Raw genomic sequence first — 22,432 nt, forward strand, 5'->3', positions numbered from 1 at the left:
TTCAGAGGTGGATTTGCTGGTGTGTTTTGGGTCATTGTCCTGCTGCAGCACCCAAGATCGCTTCAGCTTGAGTTGAAGAACAGATGGCCGGACATTCTCCTTCAGGATTTTTTGGTAGACAGTAGAATTCATGGTTCCATCTATCACAGCAAGTCTTCCAGGTCCTGAAGCAGCAAAACAACCCCAGACCATCACACTACCACCACCATATTTTACTGTTGGTATGATGTTCTTTTTCTGAAATGCTGTGTTACTTTTACGCCAGATGTAACGGGACGCGCACCTTCCAAAAAGTTCAACTTTTGTCTTGTCGGTCCACAAGGTATTTTCCCAAAAGTCTTGGCAATCATTGAGATGTTTTTTAGCAAAATTGAGACGAGCCTTAATGTTCTTTTTGCTTAAAAGTGGTTTGCGCCTTGGAAATCTGCCATGCAGGCCGTTTTTGCCCAGTCTCTTTCTTATGGTGGAGTCGTGAACACTGACCTTAATTGAGGCAAGTGAGGCCTGCAGTTCTTTAGATGTTGTCCTGGGGTCTTTTGTGGCCTCTCGGATGAGTTGTCTCTGCGCTCTTGGGGTAATTTTGGTCGGCCGGCCACTCCTGGGAAGGTTCACCACTGTTCCATGTTTTTGCCATTTGTGGATAATGGCTCTCACTGTGGTTCGCTGGAGTCCCAAAGCTTTAGAAATGGCTTTATAACCTTTGAAATTGAACTCAGGTGTGATAAACCACAGTTAAGTTATTTTTTAACAAGGGGGGCAATCACTTTTTCACACAGGCCCATGTAGATTTGGAGTTTTTTTTCTCCCTTAATAACGTAAACCTTCATTTAAAAACTGCATTTTGTGTTCAATTATGTTATCTTTGACTAATAGTTAACGGTTTTTGATGAGCAGAAACATTTAAGTGTGACAAACATGCAAAAGAATAAGAAATCAGGAAGGGGGCAAATAGTTTTTCACACCACTGTAGACATATTGGGGGTCATTTATCAACACTGGGCAAATTTGCACATAGGCAGTAACCTACCGCAACCAATCAAATTGCTGCATTCATTGTTTTACTTGCAGCTGGCTTTAAAAAAGCTAATCAATGATAAATTACTATAGGTAACTGCCCATGGGCAAATTTGCCCAGTGTTGATAAATAAGCTCCATTGTGTCTTCATGCTACTACATTACCTGCTTGCAATCCAGATTTACTGGAGTCTGTTTCTCCCTCACTGTTGGCTCCTTTTTAGAGGATGATACATTTTATCAGTTGTAGCAAATGATAGTTACCGCTCAGTAAATCATTACCGATCTTATTAAAGGAACAGTTCAGTGTGAAAATATAAACTGTGTAAATAGATAGACTGTGCAAAATAAAAAATATTTCTAATATAGTTAGTTAGCCAAAAATGTCATATATAAAGGCTGGAGTGAACAGATGTCTAATAAAACAGCCAGAATCCAACTTCCTGCTTTTCAGCTCTATAACTCTGAGTTAGTCAGCGACTTGAAGGGGGGCCACGTGGTACATTTCTGTTCAGTGAGTTTGTAATTGACCCTCAGCATTCAGCTCAGATTCAAAAGCAACAGATATGACCAATGTGGCCCCCCTCAAGTCTCTGATTGGTTACTGCCTGGTAACCAGGGTAACCAGTCAGTGTAAACCAAGAGAGCTGAAAAGCAGGAAGTAGTGTTCTGATTGACATGTTTATACATCAAATCACTCCAGCCTTTATACATTACATTTGTTCTTAACTAACTATATTAGAAAATTTTTTTTATTTTGCACAGGCTATCTATTTACCCAGTTTTTATTTTTGCATCAGTTAATAGTGCTACTCCATCAGAATTCTGCACTGAAATCCATTTCTCAAAAGAGCAAACAGATTTCTTTATATTCAATTTTGAAATCTGACATGGGGCTAGACATTTTGTCAATTTCCCAGCTGCCCCCAGTCATGTGACTTGTGCCTGCACTTTAGGAGAGAAATGCTTTCTGGCAGGCTGCTGTTTTTCCTTCTCAATGTAACTGAATGTGTCTCAGTGGGACATGGGTTTTTACTATTGAGTGCTGTTATTAGATCTACCAGGCAGCTGTTATCTTGTGTTAGGGAGCTGCTATCTGGTTACCTTCCCATTGTTTGACTGCTGGGGGGAAAAAGGGAGGGGGGTGATATCACTTCAACTTGCAGTAAAGAGTGATTGAAGTTTATAAGAGCACAAGTCACATGACTTGGGGCAGCTGGGAAATTGACAATATGTCTAGCCCCATGTCAGATTTCAAAATTGAATATAAAAAAATCTGAGAAAAAAATTGAGAAATGGATTTCAATGCAGAATTCTGCTGGAGCAGCTCTATTACCTGATTCATTTTGAAAAAATGTTTTTCCCATGACAGTATCCCTTTAAGATTAAGATCAGATTACCAATCCCAGTGCAATCATTTCTGGCATGTGATTTATATTAATTGGGATTAATGAGCCAGATAGACGTTAGTGCTCAGTGCTAATGTCCAGCAGAATTTAAATGCGTTGGATTGCTCACACACTTTCTGATGAGCTGACAAAGTGACCAGCTTCTATAAACATGTCAATCAGACTCAGATTAATTGTCCTGACAATCAGGAACTTTTTCATGAATGCGAATCTGAATAAATATACTAACATAAAAGTTAAAAAAAAAAACACAACCTCAATACAATGGAAAAAAAATATTTTAGGAAACAGGACCATTATGTTTATAAGGTCCACACCCTAAAAAGGGCGCTAAGCTCTCCACTAGATGGCAATGGACTAAATGCAGAATTCACTTCACTTTTTTTTACCGAATTTGACCGTTTTGTGGTCGAAGTAAAATCATTCGATTTTACTTTGAATACAAAAAACTTAGAAAAATGCATTAGAAGGTCCCCTATAGGCTAACATAGCACTTCGGCAGGTTTAATTTGGCAAACTATTGAAGTCAAAGTTTTTTTTTTTTTTAAAGAGACAGTACTTTGATTATCGAATGGTCGAATATTCAAACGATTTTACTTCGAATCAAAGTAAACTTGAAGTCCTCGTATCCTATTCAATAGTCGAAGTATCCAAAAAATTACTTTGAATTTCTAATTTTTTTACTTCGAAAATCCCTTCGAATTCACTTCGACCCTTGATAAATCTGCCCCTTAGTATGATATAGAGAATGATATTCTGAGACAATCTGCAATTGTTTGGTAGTTTTTGAGTTATTTGGCATAGCCACCATGCATCAATATGAATAAGAGAGGGCATGAATTAAAAGATAAATAATAAAAAAAGTAGCAATAACAATAAATGTGTAGTCTCACAGAGCATGCATCTTTTAGAAAGGTCCAGTGACTACCCATTTAAAAGCTGTACAATTCAGAAGAAAAAGGCAAATCATTGAAAAACTAAAAAAAACAAGACCAATTAAAAAGTTGCTTAGAACTGGCCATTCTATGACATACAAAAAAGCGAACCAACCCCTTAAGGAGGCAGTTGTACCAGTCAGACTTTGAGAAATTTTCATGGGGGACTAACTACGTTAGTACACGTAGTTAGTCCCCCATGATGGGGAATTAACATAACAACCATAGTTTGACTTATAATGAATAAATAACTATGGATATTACTTTTAGCATGCTATAATTCATAACAACAATTTTTCCTCCACCACCATGCGTGCAAACAAAGTCCTAACGCAGAACACTGAAAAACTAAATGCAAACAAGGGATGAAATTAATGCTGTGCTGCCGCCTATTGGCTAAACATGACAATGACTTTCGCTTGCTGTTATTGGCCTCCAAATGTTCCATCATATTCTTTCCACTTGGAACTGGCTGTCTGTACTGAAGGATGGTGACCAGTTGGTAATCATTATGAGTTTAGGTTACAAAGGCAAGGCATCAACTTTAGCCAGCAATGATTTAGGACAACTCCCCAGTTATTTTCAACTTGTTGCATCACTGGTGTGACCAACTGACTATACTGGGACGGCCGCAGTGAGTGACAACACCAATACTGTCTAGAGCAGGGGTCCTCAAACTTTTTAAACAGGGGTCCAGTTCATCGTCCCTCAGACTGTTGGGGGGCCAAACTATAGTGGGTGGCAGAGTAAGGGAGAGTAGGGGGCTCGGCATGACCTCAGCCCCAGCGCCTCAACAGGGTCGATCCTTGCCATTCTGCTGCCCCCTCCTCCCCATGGCACTCACCCTTTCAGCATTGGAAGGAGTCAGGGGGTCTGTGTCGCTAGTGCAGAGAGTGTAATGGCACTCTCTGCACTAGAAATGATGAATTTCTCGGTTGAAAACTGGAAATCCGGCTCTTAAAGTTACCAGGAGCTGTATTTTTGCTGCCCCTGGCATTCAGGGGAATGATGCTGTCTGAGGTGAGTTTCTCAACTCACCTCATTGGTGCAGCGCCCCTGCATTCTAGACCATGGAATATGGATATATAATGCCAATATACAGGCACACATTGAAGCAAATGAATGCACACATATATTATACTGCTGTAGCTCCGATTGTAGTAGTCACCTATATATATGCTTATTATGGGTGTAGCCCCCAAGGATATTACTGTGTAAGGATCCATTCCCCACTCTCACCTGCAGCCACAGCCGCCTTCTCCTCCTTCTCTCCCCCGGCAACTCATTATTCCTCTCCCCAGGGCCGGCTCCCTCCTCTCTATGTGCACCGGAACCGGCCGTGGAACTGCACCCCTCACTCTGGCCCTCCTTCTGTCTCCAGTAGATACTCTGCTCAACAGCTCCCTAAGCCCGGTACCCTGGCCCGCAGCAAGCAGCCTGCACCTCCCTGAAGCTACGGCCGTCTATCGCTTGGCGTCACGTCAGGGCGGGGTCCAGGTAAATGACACTGGAAGGCTGTATTAGGCCTTCGGGCCGTAGTTTGAGGACCCCTGGTCTAGAGAGTAATGCAGTTGGCTACATGCTATGTTTCCTCCTTGGGGGGTTTCTCAAAGAACCTGCTTTACTGGAAAATGAGGTTCAATGTTAATAAATGCAAGGTTATGCACTTTGGCAAAAATTAAGTTATTCACTAAATAGCAGTGTGTTGGGAGTTTCCTTAAATAAGAAGGATCTAGGGTTTTTTGTAGATAACAAGTTGTCTAATTCTGGGCAGTGTCATTCTGTGGCTACTAAAGCAAATAAAGTTCTGTTTTGCATAAAAAGGGCATTAACTCAAGGGATGAAAACATAATTATGCCTCTTTATAGGTCCCTGGTAAGGCCTCATCTGGAGTATGCAGTGCAGTTTTGGACTCCAGTCCTTAAAGGGGACCCGTCACTCATAAAAATTATTCAAAATCCTATTATATCACATTAGTCAAGTAAACTGAACTTTAATTACACTATATAAATAATTTGAATCTTGTTTCCTTCAGTCTGGGAAATCATAATTATAACAAGCAGGCAGGAGCCATTTTGTGGACACTGTTATTAAGACAAGCCTTGTATCATCTCAGAATCTTGTTTGTGCACCAGAATGGGTGACCAGATGTCCATCCCCATGCCCTGGCTACACAATTAAATGGTGAAGAGAACGGGGGAATGTGGGGAGAGACATCTAGGAAGTGCCTAAGGCATAGAGGAGGGGCAGACAATATTTGATTGACAGCTGAGATTTTTAAATAAGCTTACAACAGCTACTGTATGCATGCTTTATTAAAAATAGAAATTGGATTTCATGTTTAATTTGAAAAGGACTATACAGATTTTTGTGTCTGGATGACAGGTCCACTTTAAGAGGGATATAAATGAGCCGGAGAGAGTGCAGAGACGTGCAACTAAAATGGTTAGAGGGATGGAAGATTTAAATTATGAGGGTAGACTGTCAAGGTTGGGGTTTGCGAGGAGACATGATTACACTTTACAAGTACATTAGAGGACATTATAGACAAATAGCAGGGGACCTTTTTACCCATAAAGTGGATCACCGTACCAGAGGTCACCCCTTTAGACTAGAAGAAAAGAACTTTCATTTGAAGCAACGTAGGGGGTTCTTCACAGTCAGGACAGTGAGGTTGTGGAATGCACTGCCGGGTGATGTTGTGATGCTGATTCAGTTAATGCCTTTAAGAATGGCTTGGATGATTTTTTGGACAGACATAATATCAAAGGCTATTGTGATACTAAACTCTATAGTTAGTATAGGAATGGGTATATAGAATTTATGAGAAAGTAGGGAGGGGTATGTGTATGGATGCTGAGTTTTCATTTGGAGGGGTTGAACTTGATGGACTTTGTCTTTTTTCAACCTGATTTAACTATGTAACTATGTAACTTTTTTTTATGGCTGAGTGCACTTTTATTCAGTGCCAGGCAATGCCGCCCACTAGGTTTGTGCCCTAGGCAAGTGCCTCTTCTGCCTACCCCTAGTTCCGGCCCTGCTCTTATTCTCTACAGTCAAACATCTGGACAGGCCCCCCACACAATGTTAGAGATCATGAGAATATAGTTGTGTGTCACCCTGAAATGGCTTCATTAGTAACCACCAATATGCCTTCATCTCTAAATTGCAACTACCCATCCACTGCCTAGCCCTAAAGGTGACCATGCACTGGCCAACCATACAGTTATATAACTACTCAACCTTGGGCCATGCAAAGTGCTATACATGCTAAAGCTTCATACAGTTAAAATTGACCATACACACCTGGACATGTGTGGCCACTTTAAGACAGAATTTACATCTCAGGAGGCAGCAGCCAAAGCCTTTTTATTGCAGATTTGTTCTAAAAATGATCTGTGGCAACTGAGAAAAATCAAATTGCTTGAGTGTTTTATTGAATATTATGCCTTGTTGTCACTGCTTTATGTGCGTCAGTCTGGGGATTATTATTTACTTACATCAGGAGCTGTGAAGCCTCACAGGGGTATTTTGCTCACAAATGTATGCAAGCTATAAGCATGGGGAAAAACCCAAAGAACAACACTTATTTTTGGGATAAGAAGCAAGACATATTCTGGTTGCATAGCTTGATTAAAGGGCATGCTTGGTTTAATTTGTAGTTCCTCCCACAACTCACTGGAAATTAACCTATTGGTTTTTCTTTACTACAGTTTCCCCCCCCCCCATAATTTCAACTTCATTGCAAGCCCCAGAGCTTCCATCACCTTTAAACAGACTGGCTGGGTGCAATGGTGGTTGGTGACAATAAAAGCAAGACGTATGTTTGGATACAAATAGGGTTGGACTGAGCCGGCAGGACACCGGGAACAAACCTGGTGAGCCCCCGTGGCCCAGACCTGCTCCCCCGATTGTACATGCGCATGGCGTGTCACTGTCTGTGCATGTGTGTGGCTCAATGCCATTCATGCGTGGGCACAGCGGGGGGGAGGGGGTTCGCTGTTGAGGAAGTCTGGTGGGGGCCCCAATGCTCCAGTCTGACCCTGGATGCAAATACTTTTAATTCATGCTACCAATTCAAGTGCATCTGTCTCGCCTCCTGTTCCAAATCATGCACAAGTTCACAAATTGATGCAGGGAAACCCTAGAGTCACTACCACCTTCAACCTGGAACTAACTCCCCACGGTGGCCAGAATCAACATAACTAGCAGATTTGCACCTAAAGAACTGGGTGCAGATGTTCTTCTTCCAGCTAACACCAGTAATTACAGCACCCAGACTTAGAACACTTTTTCAGAGCAATTGTATCCAATTTATGTCAATGCAAATTATTCATAATTTCATACAGTTATTAGGTAATTGTGGAAAAACAGCTGCACAATTTGTAGAATTTAGAGTGCTCGACCCTTCAAGTAAACCCTGTGCAGGGTATCAGGTGCTTGATCTGGATGACCCTTTCCTGCCCAACAGGTCCAGCATACAATGTAGAAACAAACCAGCAGCACACTGATTATAGTGAAAATATTGATAAAAGACCAGTTGGTCTGAAACGTTGCTGTAATGCCCTTGGTCCAATAAAGGCTGTTTTATCTTAAACAGTGGGTGCTGGACTAATTCTTTCGCCAGCATACAATGTAGAAACAAACCAGCAGCACACTGATTATAGTGAAAATAAGTGATTAGTTGTTTATTTTAGTCCATGTATATACAAGGTAAGGGCAACGTTTCGGACCCCACTGGGCCCTTTGTCAAGCCATATCATATTGACTATAATCAGTGTGCTGCTGGTTTGTTTCTACATAGTTTAAAGGAGCAAACTTGAGTTGTATGTTTATTGCAATTCTTAACTATAAAGTGGGAATAAAGTTTGCAGGGAAAAGAAGCAGTCCATATAATTTATCCTGATTAAACTGACCATAGTATGTGTGAATATGATAGCAACCTTCATGGCCGGGTCAGATCAGCCGGATGCCCCAGGCAACCCGACCAGTCGCGTCGCACCTTCCACGCTGAGCACGCGCGCACACATAAGGGAGCTTGTGTGCATGAACGTGACAGGTTGTTTCAATGCGCACACCACCCTCCCCTCCTGTAGGCGCATTTGAATGCGCACATAGAGCAGGATTCTTCAGGCTGGACTGGGGTAGGCAGCAGTTAAAGGTACATGCCTGGCACCCCCCAAGCTTTGCGCCTTAGCAGCATGCCTACTCTGCCTACTCTTAGTTCCGGCCCTGGCAACCTTACATTATAAACTCCATTGGGGCAGGGATTAATGGGAATGGTGTATAATCTCTGTAACCCGCTGCATGATATGTCAGTGCTGCATGATATGTAAATAAAGGATAATAATAATAAATGACTCTTGGTGCAACGATGTTACTGGGCTTGGTGTTTGTTGAAAAATACTTGGGTTGTACCAAATCTAGCTCTTGTAATAACATATCTGGCTCCTGTATCTGGTCCCTGTAACTAGGGTTGCCACCTGGCCGGTAAAAATGATGGTTGATCCCAATGTTATAAATAGGGAAAAAAGATAAATATATATAGGAAGGCCGTTATTATTTTCCAGAAAAGGTGGCAACCATAGCTGTAACAAACACACAAGGATCTGGCCTTGAACCCCATTGAGTATATATAAATATGTCAAACTAAAAAAGGAACAAATATTTGGCTGCAAGAGCCTCATAGAAAGCAACAGCTAAACCTTAGTAAGGACATCTGAAGGAAAATACAATCACCTACTAGTTCTCCTAATTCAACTTGGTGCAAACTGAGTTGCACAGGCTACTTGTGAAGTGATACATACACAACTAGAGGCTGATAATGTGTATTGTACTATTGTAAGGAAATGGAGCATGCAACCAATTCATATACTGGATTATTTGCTATGAATCGGATTGAATGATTTGTATAGCCTGGAATGTATCATAGCAATACAAGAACTATCATATATCAGCGCTATGCCTGCTTGGAAATTTCATGAATGCGTCAGTGCTGGCCAATGCTGGACACGTTGGGCGCACCTGTGCGCAAACGAGAACGCACGTGCGCAAACAAGGTGTATGCATTTCTTGGCTTTTTTAGGGAATCTAAAGCAGGTGTAAAACATATTTTGGGGGGAATAAATGCTGCCATTCTAATTTGCTTTTGGTATGAAATGTTTTCTCAGTGCTTCAGACTGAGGTTCAAATGCCTAGCCTACCAAGAAATTCCCTGAACGAAGAGTCCGCTGATCCATGTACGTTGTAGCAACTCTCCCACCACATTTTCAGACCACAACCTCACCTCACACAGATCCTTTTGGAATATGATGTACAGACAATGGGCAGGAGGCAGAAGTCACGGTGACTTTGGCAATGGAGCAGTTACACTATAACCACACAGTTATACTAGTAAAAGGTATACATTTTATTATAAAAGCAGCTAGAAATGTTATAACATCCATGAATGTGGCTGAGCTTTATTTCTGCATGCACAGACAGAGGACAGGTATGTATCTACCTGTAGTAGCAAGCGTCGGCAGCCACGGCTGAGCAGTATATAAAATCGTACGTTTAAAAATATATACAAAAGCTAGACCGTCTTTAATGACTATATTATATACATGGTGGTTGTGAGCAAAAAGAAGACTGCAAAGTCCTTTAGTATGAACAAAAAATACAGATTCAGAAGGGAAAAGTCATCATACATTATCTGTGACAGGAATGGGGTTAACATGGCCCCCTCCCACAGAAACCTCATCAGCCTGTTTCCTTCGCACCTCTGCTGGGGGCCGTGGAGGCGGGTTCTCTGGAGGGCGTTTAATTGTTTCTCCCGCCCTTTGCTTTGGTTCTGCTTGCTTCTCAATAGGACGCCATTCCTCCCCACGAATGGCCGCCTGTGGATGTAAGACAATTAATTGTTGATCTTGTAATATACATATACCCAACCCACCTCACTAGCTGACAATAAACCAAATACATGTATGTAAACAACCATTAACCATATAAATATACCACACTACCACTCCAGCTGTATGACCAGCTTTCTCATTAAAGGGGTAGCTCACCGTTACGTTTTAGTAGAATGAAGACAGTGATGTTTGCATACTAGAATATGAATAAGAGAGGAGCCTGAATAGCAAGTAACATTAACAATAAAATTGTAATCTCACAGAGCAATAGTCTTGGCTGCCAGGGTCAGTGGTCCCGGCCAATTCCCATATACTATAAATATCAGTATATTTCAACATTTTAATTTAAACACTAAACAGCAGTATGTACAGTGATTTCTGTAGCTTAGATAACAGTAAGCTGACTGATGGGTTGCTATTTGCTTGTGGCACATTAGGTGTTTGCTCTGTCTGTATAGAAATGGCCAACCTGCCTTCCGCTCCATGGTGTGTATGTACTAATAGGGATGGCATCAGCCTGTAAGCACACACTGGCAGATTTCGGGTGCAGTAATCCAAAAGCATGCATTTCAAAATTTGTATCCTGTTGGCTGACAGGAGGAAAATGCCTAGGGGCAGATTTACATAGGGTCGAATATCGAGGGTTAACTAACCCTCGATATTCGAACATCGAAGTTAAATCCTTCGACTTCGAATATCGAAGTCGAAGGATTTAGCGAAAATAGTTCGATCGCTCGATCGAACGAAAAATCCATCGATCGAACGATTTTTCTTTGACCTAAAAAACATTAAAAAGCCTATTGGGACCTTCCCCATAGGCTAACATTGCACTTCGGTAGGTTTTAGGTGGCGAAGTAGGGGGTCAAAGTATTTTTTAAAGAGACAGTACTTCGACTATAGAATGGTCGAATAGTCGAACGATTTTTAGTTCGAATCGTTAGATTCAAAGTCGTAGTCGTAGGTCGAAGTAGCCAATTCGATGGTCGAAGTAGCCAAAAAAAACCATTCGAAATTCGAAGTATTTTTTATTCTATTCCTTCACTCGAGCTAAGTATATGAGCCCCCTAGTGTGCATAGGGTTGCCACCTGACAGGGTTTGAACCAGACAGCCCAGTTTTCACACAAGCTGTCCAGTTCAAAACTGCCAGTCTGGATCTTCAAAATCAGAAATCTACACAGGACCCTATGCTGCATGATGCAGTGGTCTGCCCCCTGATGGCACAAGCCCACCCCCTGAAACATCATTACCCCTTCCTCTACCCTCACCCACCCTGGACTTCATCTGATTTTCTTCTTATAAGAGGCCATAATCCTGTTCTTGCATCTCTAAAAAAGTCTGACCAAGCAGTGAGATGTGGTTTAGACCCCATTTAAAAAAAGTCAACAATCACTGTGGGTGCAAAAAAATAGGCACTCCAACCCTAAGTTACATAGTTAAATTGGGTTGAAAAAAGACAGTCCATCAAGTTCACCCCCTCCAGCATCCATACACACACCCCTTTCTACTTTTAATTAAATTCTATATACCCATACCTATACTAACTATAGAGCTTAGTATCACAATAGCCTTTGATATTATGTCTGTCCAAAAAATCATCCAAGCCATTCTTAAAGGCATTAACTGAATCAGCCATCACAACATCACCCGGCAGTGCATTCCACAACCTCACTGTCCTGACTGTGAAGAACCCCCTACGTTGCTTCAAATGAAAGTTCTTTTCTTCTTGTCTAAAGGGGAGGCCTCTGGTACGGTGATCCACTTTATGGGTAAAAAGGTCCCCTGTTATTTGTCTATAATGTCCTCTAAGAGATTCTATTTACTTACCTGATACCCAGGGCCTGTGCTCCTTTTAGCAGAAATGTGCCCCAGCCCTGAGTTCTTTTAAGCAAACACCATGGAGCAATCCTCTTTCTGTTTCTTTCTTCCCGCAGGTGCACATGCGCAGTAGAGAAAAATCAAATGTTGACAAAAAGCCAGCCTTTTCACTTTACTGTGCATGGGTCTGCTCAAGGCATTGAAGATAGAAAAAGAGTAAGAAGAGCATTGCTTTGTGGTGCTCACTGAGACCCTGGCTCAGATATCAGGTAAGTGATTAAAATCTCCGGGTGTTGCCTAATTTATGACCTGCCTTTATCCTTTAAGAAGGTGCAAATGTGACTGTATGTGATCTCTTTATAAAATGAAGAACTTGGTAGGGTTTGAAAGTTGTGGCCAATTTTCACCCCTTCATAAAATGTTATCTGCAAAAAACTATTATTTCCCCTCCCGCTATTTATAAAAGACCACAATGCCCACTAACTGTTTGCGAGCTTTCTTCTGGTAAAACCCTATTTCCTATGGAAGAAATTGTTTTTGGAAACATGAGAGAAATCATCAGTATTTTATTTTCAGCTGAAAATTACTGTTAGCCAAGTTCTTTGACTCACCAGAAAGTAAATGATGCTTGCAATGCCAAGGCACACAGTGCCCAAGATAGTGGCTAGTATAAACCCTCCAGGTACTGCCAGTCTGTTGGGTGAAAAACCAGATCGTTATAAAAGATCAAACATCTGTTTCAAATATCTGTTTCATATTAATATCCAGTTAGCCAACACAACCAGTATTTAATAAAATCAAATTCCCATTCTGTCAATTGTATCCGTAAGGGCAATGACACACAAAGCTACTTGTCGTTGCTACAAAATGCCAGAAAATACCCTGCTATAGACAATACTGAGAATTGTCTCTGCTAAAAGACATGTAGCTTTTTAACAGTGACAATTATTAGTATTGTCTATTTTGTAGCTGGCTATAAGTAGCTTTGGGTGTCATTGCCCTAAAGGTGAGTTAGATGCAGGAAGGATCACTGTATTAAGCTGATTATGAAATAAGCATTCAGGGGCACAGGGCTGTGTAGTTGACAATTATAAACACAGTTAACAAGTGATGAAAGGGGTTGCACAAGTACTTTTTGGAACAATGACCATTGCATGGGCTGTGGTTGACCCACAGGCTGATATAGGGATCAGACAACTTGGGCACTTACCCTGCATGGAGGACTGCGCGGACATAGTAATTTCGTGTGAGGGGGCCAAAAACTTTAACTACAGCTGCCAAGTACTTCTGACCACTGTGATAGACAAGAAAAAAAAAGATCAATTACGTTGCACAGCAAACATTTCCCACCTACAGCTCAGGATCCTGCCAGTGAGTGAATTAATGTGTATATTCTGTCAAACTCATGTAGGGATCCATAGGGTTGAAGGAGAAACAAACCCCTTAATAAAAAAAAACCCTACCCCCACCTCACATAGACCACCCTCCCTCCTCCTCCTCAGCCTAGCTGCTACCCCAGGCAAATGCCCCTAACTTTTTACTTACCCCCTCTGTGCAGATTCAGGGATCGGAGTTCACAGCAGCCATCTTCGGGGTCTTTGGTAATCTGAGACCGGCGGAGCGGGGCATGCGCAGTTTGAGCAATCTGCCGAAATGGACGGAAATTGCTGAAGTGCCAGAAGAAGACACGAAGACTCGGAAAATGTCTGCCATGAACTCCAATCCCTGAATCTGCACCGAGCGGTAAGTAAAAAGTTAGGGGCATTTGCCTGGGGTAGCAGCTAGGCTAAAGGGGAGGAGGGAGGGGTTTCTATGTGGGGTAGGGAGGTAGGGTCCTCTTTGCCTTCCACCTTAGGAACAGGGTGGATGTCTGCTTTGGATCTGGGCATGGGCCCAGTTAAAGTCATGGTACAGGGTCCTGTGAATGAGGCATTAGATAGTGGCAGATGTAGCCCCCATACCAGTACACTCTAGAAGTACAAGTCAGTTAGGGTTGAGCTAAAAAGAGCAGTTCTGAGCTCCAACATAAGAGTGGCTGTAGTGTAGGGATCCCAGTGGAGAGGGAATCAGGATATAGGAGGTGAAGTATAAATAAAATAAAAAAACAAACAAATACTATAGTTGTAGAAGTGATACCTATATTGGCTAACAATAAAAATACATTGCAAGCTTTCGGAGCACCAAGGCCCCTTCATCTGGCAAAATACAAATGAAAGCTAGAAAAGCACAGCATATATACAGTGGAAGATATTCATGGGCAATAAATTAGGAAGTTATAGACCGATAGAAACCAAATGTAGAGAATACAATGAATTAGGGTGGATTGTAAATGTCAAGGCCGCCGGGAGCGCGAGGAAACGCGTCTGCTCCCGGCGGCGAAGAATCCAAAATGGCGGCGCCCACGGGACGCCAGCTCTTCTGACAATCATTTTCCTCAGATTAGGTGGTTGTCTATAAGACGAGAGAGGTAGTTCCGGGAATGTGTGCTTTTCTAGCTTTCATTTGTATTTTGCCTGACGAAGGGGCCTTGGTGCTCCGAAAGCTTGCAATGTATTTTTATTGTTAGCCAATATAGGTATCACTTCTACTATACTTTTTGTATTTGTTTGTTTTGTTTTTTGTTATTTTTGCTACTGGCTAACACGGTACCACAGTTTTCATAGAGGTGAAGTGAAATTCCTGCCAAGTCTGTCTGCTGGGGAGTGTCAGCCTGTGTTACGCTCTGCATGTGATGTTGCCTGTACCACTGGCCTCTGAGAACCTCTGCTCTGAGTAAACCCTGTGGAAGTTCAATAAACATTTTCTGTTTTGTTGTTGTTTGCAAGAAGCTCTGGTGCCCCGTCTTTATTATTCTGTATAGCAGCAAGAGAGGTGTAGTAGTACAACACCCTCACCTTCCTCTTCCACTTTGTGCAGGCCAACTCTGGGTTAGAGAGTATGGTTTCACAGTAGGGCTTGGAAAGATATGGCAGCAAACCAAAGATCCTTCAGTGCAACCACCCTTAGCCTGAATATGTAAAGCACCTCCTGTTAGTGACACTGCATATTATGTAGATATGGACAGAATTACCCCTACTGCTATAGGAGATTTAACTGTAAGAAGTGGTAGTAGGGAAGTCGATTCAAAGCAATTGGAAACTATATGATGAATGTACTAATTATTTGTCTTATGATTGAAAGAAATAAATGTAAAATAAACTGCTGGACAGAGTTCTGCATTAGCTTGTTTACCTATAGGGGATCAGTATGGAAAAGGGATTGGCACACAAGTTGCAGGTTGTTTTCCTGCAGCTCAGAAGCTCTGCATAGCATTTTGCTCTTGGCTACATAATACCTTATCACACACAAGCCACCTCCTCCTTTCTTGTGCCTTAAATGTACCATACATGTATTTTTTTCCTATAGAAATACTTATTTTGGTTTGGGTTATGCTTAAAATATTTGGGGGTTGGGTCCAAGAGTGCAAATATGCAGTGCCAGCCATTATACATACTGTATTAGGGGACACACACGGGAACATAATCTCTATTTTCAGCTGAAATGTTTCCTGAACGACCAGCTACACTATTTAGATACTCAGCACTTACCATCTCTCCATTGTGGATCCCTTCTTTCTCTTGCTTCGAGGATATTCTAGCAGGGTGATAAATACACCGGCAGCACTGAAAGTGGAAGTTAAGGATGCCTTGTACAATCAATTTCTGACCATCCCCTATCTGTGACTGGCTCAATTCTACTTGCAGAACTTGGCTATTGCACTGGGAACAATTAAGGGCATACAATTATACTAAAACTTGGACGCAATTGTAAAGCATGATAGAACCGTGGAGTTGTTTTGTAACTGGAAATCCTCCTGTTTTTTCATTTCTCGTTTATTCTCCCTACTTGTTGAGATATTAGCTATCTGCTTTTCCACCCCAGTATCTGCATTATAGAAAGTTGCACTCCTTGTTTAGGGCACTGGTTGATTGGGAGATTTGTCACCCACAATAAAACTACACGACTGAGGGTGACAAATTTCCGGTAAATGCATCTCTGTTGGAAATAACTGAAATCATTGGCAGTAAAACCAATTCATGGTTTCGTTTTTCCAGTCACCTGAATTTGCCCCCCCCCCAAGGAAACTTGGGGCAACTTTGCGATATGTTGGTTTTACCGCTGGTGATTTCAGTTCTTTTTAATGGAGATGCATTTTCAGGAGTGTTGTTACATGCAAAATTAATCACTGGTTACAAATATCCCATGGCCCATTGTCCTTAATGTATTATGTAATTAACTGTAACTGCTAAGTAAATAATAGTATATTAAACCAGCACCCAATAGTGGTATTCAATGTATGTAGTATAGAATTTATAAATATGGATAATGTTTACTATGGGCTGAGAACCAGACCTTCTCACAACAACACATCATAGCATCTTCCATCATATCAAAAATATACTGGACAATATCAAAGTAAATTATTCTACCCTGCCAGGAAATGAATAGTGCAAACAGAAACGGATTGGTCGGCTTTACATCAAAGATAACAAAAAACAACAAAGGACTCTAACAAAGAAATAGTCAATGTAACCATTTCTATATTGCACCCTACAATTAGCCATGGCAGCACAGAGATCTATTAATTAGCTGGATAATTACTAGTAATCACAAAGCAACTGGACGTGCTGGATAAACGTAAATCATTTGGGAAGGTTTCATATAAGTTTTGTGTTACAGAACAGCCGTCTGTTACATTGTAAATTAGATAATAGCTGATTCCCTTAGGCTAAATTAAATCAGGGAGCCATGGACCACTGCTTATTCAAACGCTTTCTGGTACAGCTGTAGGATCTATTATTCTGAAACCCGTTATCCAGAAAACTCCAAATTACAGAACTACCATAAACTCAATTTTATCCAAATAATCCAATTTTGAAATGACCTTTTTCTCTGTAATAATAATAAACAGTACCTTGTACTTGTTCCAAACTAAGATATAATTAATCTGTATTGGAAGCAAAACCAGCCTCTTGGGTTTATTTAATGTTTACATGATTTTCTACTAAACTTAAGGTTTGAAAATCCAAATTATGAAAAGATCTTTTATAGGGATGCACCGAATCCATTATTTTGGATTCGGCCAAACCCCCGAATCCTTCACGAAAGATTCGGCCGAATACCAAACCGAATCCTAATTTGCATGTGCAAATTAGGGGTGGGAAGGCAATTTTTACTTCCTTGTTTTGTGACAAAAAGTCACACAATTTCCCTCCGCGCCCCTAATTTGCATATGCAAATTAGGATTTGGTTCGGCCAAGAAGAAGGATTTGGACGAATCCGAATCCTGCTGAAAAAGGCCGAATCCTGCCCGAACCGAATCCTGGATTTGGTGCATCCCTAATCTTTTATTTGGAAAACCCCAGGTCTTGAGCATTCTGGATAACAGGTCCCATTCCTGCATTTGCATTTCAGCACATAAACATTTCTGTTGTACCCCTCCCCCCTAAAAAAGGAAAAAGCTTCAGCCACGCAAATGAATGTTGGACACGATTGACAGTTTGATGTCCATAGAAGGATACATGCCATATGCTCCAAACTCCCAACCTTTAAATTGACCGGCCACAGCAACAATCCCACCAGCAAGAAGAACTGTAAAAGAGAAAAAAACAGTAATCATAAGCAACAATGTTGTAAGCTCTGTCCAAAGAACGTTCATGCATAAAAGGGGTTATGGGTTGTTCCCCATTGGTCAGTAACCCACTGTTTAGTGTACAACCACCATACTATACCAATGGCTGCCTTACATCCCATTTCTAACATTTTGGGCAATGTTGCCTCTAATTCATTCTTGGCTATGTACACTGAAAAATTAATTTGTGTGCATTTGTAAGCTTGTGTGGGCATTTTTACAAACTGTTTGTGCAGGTTAAAATAAATGCACAATGTTGTGTCACAAAATTTTGTGTGCGCCACAATTTGCTGTGCGCGCTGGCCTCAAAATTTGTGTGCGTGTGCACGAGTGCACAGCTTAGAGGGAACGTTGATTGTGGGGTAAATCCATTCTATTTGTTGCCATCACTAGAGACTAGGTGGACATCCCAGTCACTGTGGGTATAGCAAGGGTTAATGGGCTTGGAAACACTACACGTATTACCATGTAACCCAGTAAATTGTCTGTATGTGGAAAGGTCAAACAAACGGATGTCAAAGTTTACATATCACAAAAAAAGAGAGAGAAAAATCATTATAAATTTTTGACATGTAAAAAAGGTTTCCTAGACTGCTTTGTGCTTGGATTCCTCAGATGTTTTCTATTCACTCTGCCTTTGTGCTTTTTGAGTTTTTTTTTGTCATTGTTACAGTCTGATCATATGCAGGCTATGTTTCTTTACAGGCACCAACTCAAATTACATAGATACACGGTTAATGTGGGTTCAAAGGGGACAAAAAACCCATCAAGTTCAACTGCTACAAACAGTGCACACATATACACACTTATAAATACCTATTGAGACCTGTAATTTAATTAGAAGCACAGCAGCTTGTTAGGGCATCATTAAGTAACCTAAGAATCTGGCATATAATAGCCTGTATGTTAAGCTGGACTGTTCCTTTAAAAGGCAACTAAAAGGCCTGATAAAAACCCTGTAGGCCAATGAAAAGATAGTTCTGCATTCTGCAAGGTTGTCGTCTGCACCAAAAGCCCCTTGTATATCATGTGCTGAGAGTGGGGTTGTAAGGAGCTTATGTAGGGTTTCCAATACACAAGGTAAGTGGGGTGCCATATAATTAAGATGATTTAGGGGTGAGTTGCATCAGGGCGAGACAACGTTATTTAAGGGCTATATATACCTAGTGCCTATACACCAAAAGCCTTTTGCTCTAGCAAACTCCCCACACTGCACGTCCTACTTCTTTTCAAAACTCTTTCCTTTGGGTTTCCATTGTACGTGTCTCAATGTGGAAGTAACAATGGCCTGGATATTGCTTTAAGAGCATCTCTCCACTATGAAGCAACAGTTTCTTCCCCTGCTTGTAAAAAAGCTGCTTAATTTCTTAATGAGAAATGAGAATTTTCGCTACCAGGCTGCTAACTAACCTGCACACAGGCTGGAGCCAAGAAGAGCAAGATTATTATTGACTTAAAGGGGATATGAAACTTTCATTCAAAGCAGCCTTCCAAATATACTAAAATGGGTTCTGTGGTTTTAAAGTGTAACGTAAATGGAACTGCTATGGAAACTGGTATCCATCTGTCTATCTAGATATGCACTGCTGTTTCTGTGTCTTGAAAATAACAAATAAAAAAACAAACAAATACAAAAAGTATAGTAGAAGTGATACCTATATTGGCTTACAATACAAAAAATACATTGCAAGTTTTCGGAGCACCAAGGCCCCTTCGTCAGGCATACAATGTGGCAGTAGTCAGTCTTGCATGCTTCTTTGCAGGTCTGTTAATCAAACTCCTTGTGCTACATTTTTTTCAAATGTCAGAACCACCTGGGTGTGCATTTAAATATATACATTGTTATCACGCACTGGTAAACATTGTAGGGGTCACGGACAATGCAGAATGCAATGTGCAAAAAAGGCTGTAAAAAAGAACACTGCGGTCTGCATTGTGTAACTTGGCGTCCTGCATTGTTATAGCCTACATTTAGGCTATTTAGGTTAGGTGTCCCCTCTCCCGCCCTTTACCTTGCAAGCCATTTAGATGTGCAAGTTGAGGGGGTTGCAGGAAGTGCAGCCCACAATAGTGCCCTGTCCTTACTGTCTACCCTAGACAGGTGATAACCATAGGGTTTAGCTGTGCTTTCTGATGCTGCTTTCTGCACCAGTGTTGGATGTGATCCAGTGCTTGATGAAGTGAATAGCATTCCCCAGTGTGCAGGGAGCCCTAAGGGATGTACTCTTGTTCTCTTATCAGTCTATCACTTGTGCCATGGGGCATAATAATTGTAAACAGTATTTTCATTTTCTTGTATTCCTGGCCTTTCCTCTTTTTTTGAGGCAAATTGAGATTTTGATACCTTTGCACTCCAAAATAAGTAGATGTGTTTCCACCATGACCATGATCATGCACAGAGGTTAGAAAACTCTATAGAAAATAATACAGCTTCATCTGAAGCATTTAACACATTCACTTTGGGTTACTATTCTTCCAATCCCTCATTTCCAATTTCACTGCACTGTGCACCAGTTTAATGGATACACTATACATGCCGTTCCTTGAATGAATTAGTAACAACTTGCAAGTCATATTTCATGTTTGCAGCCTTAGCATCAATATCCTGTTGTATTACACTGCATTAGGAAAGACTTCATTTATTCCCAAAAGACCACCCTCTCTAAGTGTCCGTGTATATGATATATGAATACAATTAATTATAATATAGTTCACAGCTGCCTTATGTTGAGAACCTGCATTTCCGCCCAAAGGCAACAATAAAAGCATATTGCAGAGCAGCACACAAGAGTGGTTAGTACAGTGGGCAAATATTTGGATTCCCACGTTTGTTATACATTAATCCAACACTATTAAGCCACAGTACATGGATATATGGCAAAGTAGTTGGATTTAGCTCACTCAGACCTATACCTGCTTTCATGGTACGGTACCAGTCCAGTTCATTTTCAGGTATATGATAGCATCCCTTTTAAACGGCAGTTTCCAAACTGTGGGGGTGAGCGCTTCTTGAGGCAAAGGTTAGAGGGGACTCAGCCTTAAGACCAATTGGAGTGAGTTTTGGGGAGAATGCACCTAGAAGCTTAGCATGAAGGTCAATCTGAGTGTTGTTACTGTGCAACACAAGGTGTTAAAGTCTGTATTGATGTGTATTGGGGATAAACAGGTACAGGGAAGGCCACAAACAGTTTCTAGCTGTCCCTAATTGTCTGTCACTGAAAAGAATACTTCCTTATAGCTGAATTAATATTGCAACACCGCAGTCAGTGTCAGTCGCCAGGGCTGGGTTGGAAGTTTGGTGCAACTCTGTTATTTCGATTTCCTCATTTCACTTCCTTATTGCAATATTAATATTTTATTAGTGTCACTGGGTTGAGTTAAACAGGCTCACATGCCTCCGAGTCATTGCATAGAAAATAGTTATGTTGTGTGTGCTGTAGACTGTATCGGTTTCTATGCTGTTGTGTTGGTCTGCAACTGATCTATTTCATTTTCACAGAGCAGCCGTAGCCATACTATACAATGCATCATTAACCAGTGGCATTTGGATTTAACAAAGCTACATATATATCTCTTAGCACCCCCTGACACACTACAGCTGTTGCTGAAATGCTTGGGAGTTGTAGTCCATCAACGTCTGGACAACTACGTAGCGGAAAACAACAGGTTAACAAAAAAATGATAGTAGCAGAGTGGCAGTCACATATCAGACATCCTCTGGTGGTTAAAAAGTTGCATTAAACGAATTAAAATCACAGAATAGAAGCAGTGCTTTTCAGAAGTAGATACTCACTCAGTCCAGATGCCAAGGCTTGTTCGTTTGCCCACATTGCCCATTCAATTTGCCCCATTTTCAGAGGCGTCCAGCAAGCCTACTACAGCACTGCTCACGCAGTCAGAAAAGGGAACACTTCCTTCTCTAAAAAAAGAGGCTGTATCTGATATACATATCCATCCTCCTCCCACATGGACACAGTCCTCCTCCTATATACACACCTTCTTCCCCCAGCTGAGACGCAGCACCCTCCCACCCTGCTTTCAGGCACAACAAAGGACAACATTGTGGATACTTGCTCCTTATGTAGTCAGAATATATGTACAGCATAAGTTCTATTGAACTATATAGAGATAGGTCACAATTCTTAAACCCACGTACAGCACTAAAAGCTTTATCACAGGAATTTTTTTCAGCCCGTGTAATATCTATGGGACATATGCCAACTGCATGTGATTACCTGGAACTACCCCCTAGTTTATCTTTGTACCCGGCATATCCCAGGGTTTCAAACATGATTAACAATAAGTTATGCATGGGTTAAAGGAATACTTAACCCCCAAAATGAATATTTAAAGGATTGGTTCAGTGTAAAAATAAAAACTTGGTAAATAGATGGGCTGTGCAAAATAAAAACTGTTTCTAATATAATTAGTTAGCCAAAAGTTTAATGTATAAAGGATAACAGCCAGAACACTACTTCCTGCTTTTCAGCTCTATAACTTTGAGTCAGTCAGTGACTTGAAGGGGGGCCACATGGGACATAACTGTTCAGTGAGTTTGCAATTGATCTAGGGTCGCCACCTTTGCCCCCAGTAGAAACCGGGCTGGGGGCAGGGTCGTGGTGTGGCAGGCGGGGGGCCGTGCCTTATAGAGGCGTGATCGTGCCGTGGAGGGGAGGGGCTATGACACAATCACT

At 41.3% G+C, this 22,432-nt stretch overlaps 1 protein-coding gene across 1 annotated transcript; it reads right to left on the bottom strand.

Annotated features, from left to right (window-relative positions):
- Positions 1-9,746: 9,746 nt before the first annotated feature.
- cyba.S (cytochrome b-245 alpha polypeptide S homeolog) lies at positions 9,747-21,690 on the bottom strand. Its single transcript, XM_018240472.2, has 6 exons — positions 21,532-21,690; positions 17,629-17,698; positions 15,655-15,729; positions 13,278-13,361; positions 12,679-12,760; positions 9,747-10,236 (listed from the first exon to the last, which is right to left on the bottom strand). Exons 1-6 carry the CDS (start codon positions 21,587-21,589, stop codon positions 10,042-10,044), a joined length of 564 nt encoding a protein of 187 aa, XP_018095961.1. The 5' UTR covers positions 21,590-21,690; the 3' UTR covers positions 9,747-10,041.
- Positions 21,691-22,432: the final 742 nt, after the last annotated feature.

This window comes from Xenopus laevis, chromosome 4S, assembly GCF_017654675.1.
Source record: "Xenopus laevis strain J_2021 chromosome 4S, Xenopus_laevis_v10.1, whole genome shotgun sequence".
NCBI lineage: Eukaryota > Metazoa > Chordata > Amphibia > Anura > Pipidae > Xenopus > Xenopus laevis.